At 46.9% G+C, this 8,185-nt stretch overlaps 1 protein-coding gene across 5 annotated transcripts in view; it reads left to right on the plus strand.

Annotated features, from left to right (window-relative positions):
* SMUG1 (single-strand-selective monofunctional uracil-DNA glycosylase 1) overlaps positions 1 to 6,200 on the plus strand; it is a 212,714-nt gene extending 206,514 nt beyond the window's left edge. For all 5 annotated transcript variants that reach the window (XM_082212862.1, XM_082212864.1, XM_082212860.1 and 2 more), the window contains one exon: positions 4,514 to 6,200. In XM_082212862.1, coding sequence (XP_082068988.1) covers positions 4,514 to 5,041 — 528 coding nt within the window. In that variant the 3' untranslated portion in view covers positions 5,042 to 6,200. The remainder of the gene's footprint in view (positions 1 to 4,513) is intronic.
* The last annotated feature ends 1,985 nt before the right edge of the window (positions 6,201 to 8,185 follow it).

Consider the following 8,185-nt stretch of genomic DNA (forward strand, 5'->3'; position numbering starts at 1 on the left):
CATGACTGGACCTAATGGTCAGGGGTCCCTTTACCTTACCTTATTTCTACATACCTACATCCTACAGCATGGGTAGGCAAACTAAGGCTTGGGGGCCGGCCCACGCGCCTTCTCAATCCGGCCTGCAGACGGTCCAGGAAGCAGTGTGTTTTTACATGAGTAGAATGTGTGCTTTTATTTAAAATGCATCTCTGGTTTATTTGTGGGGCATAGGAATTCGTTCATTTATTTATTTTTTCAAAATATAGTCCGGGCCCCCACAAGGTCTGAGGAACAGTGGACCGGCCCCCTGCTGAAAAAGTTTGCTGACGCCTGTCCTACAGCATAGTAAAGAAAGATGTTCTTGTAAATAAGACACCTTGAAGCTTCAAATTACAAAATTGTTTATAGCTCAGTTGGTTAGAGCATGGTGCTTATAATGTCAAGGTTGCAAGTTCGATCCCCATACGGTATAGCTGCATATTCCTGCCTTGCAGGGGGTTGGACTAGATGATCCTTAAGGTCCCTTCCAGCTCTACAATTCTATGATATCTATGAAAACCTATAGGCGGGCCAGAGTGAAGCCTGCCAGCTCAGCCTGAACCACCGCAGGGTGGAAGTAACCACTGCTACGTTGCCAAGTGCTGAGGAAGCTGTGGCATTTTTGTTTTTGGGGGACAGGAGGTGGGCCTGGTCTGAATGGGTAACTGTGCCCCTGAAGGACCAGGTGCGCAGCCTGGGAGTCACAGGTCAATTCTGTGTCCAGGGCAGCTGTTTATCAGCTCTATCTGGTACACAAGCTGAGACCCTATCTGCCTGCGGACTGTCTTGCCAGAGTGGTGCATGCTCTGGTTCTCTCTTGCTTGGACTACTGCAATGCGCTCTACGTGGGGCTACCTTTGAAGGTGACCCAGAAACTACAACTGATCCAGAATGCGGCAGCTAGACTGGTGACTGGGAGTGGCCGCCAAGACCATGTAACACCGGTCTTGAAAGACCTACATTGGCTCCAAGTACGTTTCCAAGCAAAATTCAAAGTGTTGGTGCTGATCTTTAACGCCCTAAACGGCCTCGGCCCAGTATACCTGAAGGAGCGTCTCCAGCCCCATTGTTCAGCCCGGACACTGAGGTCCAGCTCTGAGGGCCTTCTGGCGGTTCCCTCGCTGCGAGAAGTGAGGTTAAAGGGAACCAGGCAGAGGGCCTTCTTGGTGGTGGCGCCCACCCTGTGGAACGCCCTCCCATCAGATGTCAAGGAAATAAACAACTATCTGACTTTTAGAAGACATCTGAAGGCAGCCCTGTTTAGGGAAGTTTTAAATGTTTGATATTTTATTGCTTTTTTATTCTGTTGGGAGCAGCCCAGAGCGGCTAGGGAAACCCAGCCAGATGGGCAGGGTATTATTATTATTGTTGTTACTAAATTTATTATTATTATTATTATTATTATTATTATTATTATTATTATTTACAAATGGTTTTTCAACATTTTATTTCTTCTTTCTTTATGCTTCCACCACCCCATGATTATTTTTTTTTTTGTGCATAACACTTTTATTCTGCTTTCACCACAACGGGGAACATGAAAAGAGCATGTCAGGATAAGCCTTCTGCTCCTCCCTTGGCAGAGAATATCAGTCTTTCACATTCTTCATCTGCTATTCCACATAGCACCCACCACGTAATTAGGACCCAGCAGCCTTATTAGGAGCGATGGCAGATGAGTATTCTACAGTAACAATCCAGGGATCTAAAGCAGCAGTTGGCTTCTGGAACTGGGTTGGGTCATAACACTAGACCCCCACCCGTGAATTCCATGCGCTCGGGTGGCTCAATAAAAGCTAGCCAACCAGAGGCGTGAGTTGGCAGCAGCCCCATTGACTGGCATTTGTAAACCGACAATGCCAACCCTAAAAGGTTGCCAATTGGGTATACCAATTGGCTTGAACTCTCAAGTAATTTGAAGGTGGCAGAGATGGACATGAGTGCTTGGATGGGCCTCCAGGCCATCATACAGATTTTTAATCAACTCCTCCCAATTGCACCCCAGGCTACGACCTCCCCCCGGGATCATTCCAACCCCCCCCCCAGGGGGCAATATCAGCCGCTTTGGAAACACTGATCTAGCTACATATTATCTACACCGACTGGCAGAGGCTCTCCAGGATGTTCGGAGAGGATTTTTTCCTAGTTCTATCTAGAGAGGCTGGGAAATTCTGCATGCTCTTTGAAAACTGAATTAAATCCCAAAGTCTTAGCATTCCAGTGGAGAGACCACGGATGACATTAGAAGCCCATTCCGTGCCGCACACATGGTCACTTTCATTCTTATTTCCCTTTGGCCTGCCTTTTGAAAACCCAATCCATTTTGTGGCCTGTGTGAGCAGTTAAATTTTATGGAGATCAGCGTCTGATAACGATAGATGGATTAGCCTCTCATCACAAAGGCTTATCCCACTCCCCTCCCCAAAGAAAAGATACCGGTAGATGCTTTTCAGAGCAGCAGCTGGGCTGAGCTGGAAAACAGGAGGAGAGGTCTGTATTTGGCTGGCCTACACCGGAAGCGCCTGCCTCCCATCCAAGAAAAACTTTAATAAAAAATTTAAAAGAGAAGAAGCCCCTGTCTCTGTTGTCCACAAAACTGTTGTTCACAATTAAGGATTGCGAAGCAAAAGACTTCGTTGCACAGCCAGGTCCCCTGCAAGCTCATCTCACAATCCTATATATGTTTACTACACAGAAGTAAGACTCATGGGGTCAATTAAGTTTCACTCAGAGGAGTCTTGTTGAAACTAATGAACAGGACTAAGCTAGGTCCATTGATTTCAGTGTGTCTGCTCAGAGCAAATTGAGTTGAATGCCACCCATGGTATAAGATCAGTTTTTTCCAACCTTGGGTCTCCAGCTGTTTTTGGACTACAATTCGTATCATCCTTGACCACTGGTCTTGCTAGCTAGGGATGATGGGAGTTGTAGTCCAAAAAGAGCTGGAGACCCAAGGTTGGGAAAAACTGCTTAGATGAATAATGATTCCCAAAACCCCATGTCTCAGGAGACATCCATTTTTATTCATCTACCCTTGACTTCCCTATTTATTATTATTATTTATACAAGGCATAGGCACACTCAGCCCTCCAGGTGTTTTGGGACTACAACTCCCATCATCCCTCGCTAATAGGACCAGTGGTCAGGGATGATGGGAGTTGTAGTCCCAAAACATCTGGAGGGCTGAGTTTGCCTATGCCTGATTTATACAATGGTACCTCAGTTTAAGAATAGCCCTGTTTACGAACTATTTGGTTTATGAACTTCGCAAAACAGGAAGTAGTGTCCCGGTTTGCGAACTTTACCTTGGTATAAGAACGGAAGCCAAACAGTGGAAGGGCACTGGCAACGAGAGGCCTTGTTAGGGAAAGCGCGCCTCGGTTTAAGAACACTTTGGGTTTAAGAACAGACTTTCAGAACAGATTATGTTCGTAAATTGAGGTACCACTGTATATGGCTTTCCCCCCAAAATGAATCTTGCAGTGGCACAAGAACATAAAAGAGTCCTGCCAGAGGAGGCCAGAGGCCTATTTAGTCCAGCATCATCTCACAGCAGCCAATCTGATGCCTATGGGATCCCGGTAGCAGGATCTGAATGCAACAGCTTCCCCAATTGTGATTTCCAGCAGCTGTTATTCAGAAGCCTACTGCTCTGGTATATGTAGTCTTCACAGGCACTAATTAGACCTAGACCTCTTCTTAGGTGATCTTGATCACCTATGCAAGGAAATAATTGTGGTACCCCCATGGAGTAATCTGGATTCTCTCTGTGGTGAAGATCCCTAGTGGAGGTTTTGCCATGAAGCTGTCTTCTTTGTCTCTGAACAGCTGTCAGGGACCGTGCTGAGGAGGGCTGCACTGAATGGTGGGAGCCTCCCCTTCCCCCTGTTCCTGCTCCTAAATCTTCCCAGGAGGACAGTATAGATTTGGAACAGTGGTTTGCAGAGGGACATAGTTCAGAAGGCAGAAGCTGGGAAATACTGGATGGGGAACAGCTAGGAGAAGAAACACTGGAAGAGTGAGGGTTATCAGTTTCACAGTCTCTGGACAGCATTCCCCCCACTCAGCCCAAAGTCAAGAAGAACTCAGAAAGTGTCAGAACACAAAGCACAGAGGATACAAACTCAGATTACAAGACGTAGGAGTGACGTAGATTAATAGAGACGGAAGGGAGTGTAATCCTTAATAGGGAGCACCGCCATTTCTAGGAGATGTGTTCTTTGTTCTCTTGCTGTGATTATTAGAGTTTCTAACTGGTAAGATTACCCAAAGCCTGACACCCTCCTATTCTTGGGGCTACTTGCTAAGGACGTTGTGTTTTAACTTGTTTACTTCCCTCTTCTCTGAAATAGATTGATTTGGGGTGCCTTTTCTGACAAATTGGGAGTCCCACAGAAGTCCTAAAGCAAATGCAGATCTGTCAAAGCCTATGGAGTCAGACTCTTTCCCATCAGATCCGGATTCCCATGTGATGGTTCTTGCTCCCTTGCAGGTGCCCTTTGGAGAGGTGCAGCTGGTCCGAGACTGGCTCCAGGTCTGCGGGCAGGTGTCGAAGCCACCAAAGGAGCATCCCAAGAGACCTATCCGGGGCCTGGAATGCCCCCAGACGGAGGTGAGCGGGGCCCGCTTCTGGGGCTTCTTCCGCTCCCTGTGCGCCAGGCCCGAGGTGTTCTTCCGCCACTGTTTCGTTCACAACCACTGCCCGCTTCTCTTTCTTACTCACAGCGGGCGCAACTTGACTCCGGCCGACCTGCCGGCCGCCAAGCGTGAACAGCTCTTGCAGGTCTGTGACGACGCTCTATGCGAAGCCGTCAAGCTCTTGGGCGTCAACATGGTGATCGGCGTGGGGCGCTTTGCTGAGCAGCGTGCCCGCAAGGCCCTGTCGGCTGCTGGGATCCCAGTGCGAGTCGAGGGGGTGATGCACCCATCGCCTCGCAACCCCCAGGCCAACAAGGGCTGGGATGCCATCATCCGAGCAAAACTGGAGGAACTTGGTGTGCTGGCTCTCCTGGTGGAATGATTGCTTGTGGAACTTCAGTTGCCCTTGGGTGTCTTGGCCTCACATGCCAATCACATTGGATGTGCCAATGACTCTGGACTCATTTTTCATAGACCAGCCCAGGCTTGGGCTACGAAAGCTACTATTCTATCGTTGGGTTGACACTACCATTTTTTAACACTACTCTCTTTTTGTGCTCCTGAGATATACTCATAATTCACTTCTTCAGGTTCTTCTGGAGCCCCCTGTTGAGCCTTTCCTGGAATTTGGGTTTCCATTTCATCTCCATGTATGGGTGCTAAACTTCATCTGGGGTGATATCTGGCAGATCTTGTAGCAGCAGCTGCCACTCTGCTAGATGCTTCTGGCTCCTCCTGGCTCCTCCATGATCAAACTCATGTTAGACGTTGAAGTGAGGAGTTTTGGCCCATGGTGTTCAGTCTGGCTTTTTGCCAAACCTCTGTTCTTTTGGGGGGGGGCATGTCAACATATTAAGGTGTCTTAATAACCATTGGCTTAACTAGCCACCATGATGCGCTCCAGATGCTTTGGACTACAATTCCCAGCATCCCTGACCATTAGCCATTTTGGGTGAGACTGATGGCAGTCAGACTCCAACAACACCTTACAGGGTACTACGTTGGCTACTCCTGATCTATCCCATTGGTCAAAACCTGATCTAAGGTGGGTCTCAACACCAGCACTACCTCAATACACACATTATAAAAATATGTATATAATGAATAGGTCCCCAAACACATGTTTGCGTTAAAGGTGGGTCCCGTGTTGGAAAAGGCTGTGGACAACTGGTCAAGCCCCTTTTTGCTTACTCTGTGTAGTTCTCTTAAGTTCAAGACCTGCCACCTGAGTGGAGATGTAGGAGAATTGCGTGCAAAATCTTCCGTATGGCGGACGTGCCGTGTCACTGAGCTACAGCCTTCAGAGTTCAGGAAAATCAAGCAGGTGGCAATCAAAGTGGTCTAGGCACTTCTGCAATGTGGGGGCCGCCTCCCCATAGCTACTTCCCCTGCAGCTTCAACTGGGGTGTGCACCCCCAAAAGAAGTCACAGGGCCTGCTCATGGGCAGAGCGTATGGAAACGGCGCCCACTCTCCTCTCTCTGCCAGAGCTGCCAGGCTGGAGAGGGTGCCCCAGGGATGGAGGTGCGTGGCTGGCAGCCTCTCTCCATAGGAGAGGGGTGGCAGATGCTCCACTCCACTCCCATGTCCTGCAACTGGGCACGAGGAAGATGGCAGCCTCTTGTGGGGGTGCCTAGTCACTCCCCCTCCAGAAAATGCACTCAGGGGCACGGCAGACCCAGCCCTCCCCACACTGCACCCCTGGACCTGCTACCATGCCACTGTCGGAATCTCCACTCGGCCAAGCTGATAAAGCTCCATTTTCCGGCCGAGTCTCCGGAATCGCCTCCGACGAATAATTAACGACCTCGAGCCTTTGATGAGGCTCCAAGGCACATTCTATTCAGCAGAGTTCCCAGCACAGGGAAGAGACGAGAGGTTTGGCTACATGCTATGCTTTATTTCTAAGCTACGCAGAGAGCAAAGAAAAATACATCCTCTCTCTGTGAGAACAGAGAGCAACGGAACAAAGGAAACAGGAAACCAGTAACGTCACATCCTGTCTCCCTTCTTCCGTGAGACTTCCAATAGCCTGGAATCCCTGGAATGTAAACAGAGTCCTGTGACTCCAAGCAGCTGCTCAGTGGCAAACAGAAACTAACAGCCACTGGGGTACAGCATATTTGGTCCTTGGGGGTATATAGGCACGTTAGCCAAAATCTTCGCCATGAATTCGCACTAGGGTAAGAAGCGACTGGCCCCTAGGATGCATGTGGCACATGGGGCCTCTTCTCTTTTAGTGTCAAATAAGAACTAGGTCTGTGCAAAGCAGCTTCATAAGTCATTTCTGGTCCAGCTGATTTAATCAGGTTTTTTTTAAATTAAAAATTGGCATTAATTTCAGCTTTTGCCTTTTGGTTCTCTCCCACCTCTGTTAGGTTTCCATAACCAAACACAAAAGTGGGAACTTTTCCTTCCAATGCTAGCAGATATTTTGAACTAGGCTGAAACCGCTGTGGCTTCCCTTTGAGGACTAAGAATTGCAGGCAACTCACAGCCGCAAGGGAGAGCTCTCCCTTAAAACCAGTTGTCTGGATCTTCTGCTTAATGCTGATTGTTCACTTCTTTTGAATCCACGTTGCTTCTGGTGTGTGATAAGAGAATATTCTGCATTCCATAACCTTCTCTGATGGGAAGAGAAAATATCAAAGTTGGCGTTGCCTTTGAACACTGAGCATTTATGTTTTTGTTGATTAAATTGTAAGTTACCTCACACCCCAGGAAAGGTATGCTCGTCCTTTAGCAAACTTAAGAATATGTCAGAGGCTTGGCAGTATGCAAAATTTATTAAATGTAACTTGAATTTTGGAGATAAATTCCAGAGTTTAGCTGTGTAATGTGTGAAAATGGACTGTCTTTTGTCTGTCTTGAATCTTCCATCATTAAGCTTCATTGAATGTCCACGAATTCCAGCGTAATGAGAGAAGCAGGAAATGTTTTTTCTGTCAACTTCTTGCACATCATTTGTGTCTTATGCATATATTTCATGTTCCCTCACCCCTCACCTCTCCTTTTTTCTGAACTAAAAAGCCCTGAATGTTGTAGACTTTTCTGAATTGTTCCACCTCTTTGATCATTTTAGTTCTCTGTTTCTGAACCTGCAATATCCTTTTTGAGCTGAGGCAACCAGAACTGTTCATAGTATTCCAAGTGTGATTGCACCATAGATTTTCAAAAACAGTATCATACTATGATTCTGGCAATTACATTTTCTGTCTCTTTCCTAATGATACCTAGAGTGGAATTTGACTTTTTCATAGCTGCCACTCACTGGGTTGGGATTTTCATCATGGTATTCACCATGACCCAAATATATTTGTCCTGGTCAGACCTCGTAAGAGGTAAATGTGAAGTTGCAAAAAACAAAACAAAAATCAAAACACCTTTCCTTTTTCCTTTATTTAAAATTTAATAATATTATGTTGTAACAATATGCAGCAAAATCTATTATATCTCATGCAAAAGAATAAAAACAAGGAAATGACATATGAAGAGGAGAGAGAGAGACAACAAAACTCTATATAGTA

This window comes from Podarcis vaucheri (genome assembly GCF_965113315.1).
Source record: "Podarcis vaucheri genome assembly, chromosome: 2".
Classification (NCBI taxonomy): Eukaryota; Metazoa; Chordata; class Lepidosauria; order Squamata; family Lacertidae; genus Podarcis; species Podarcis vaucheri.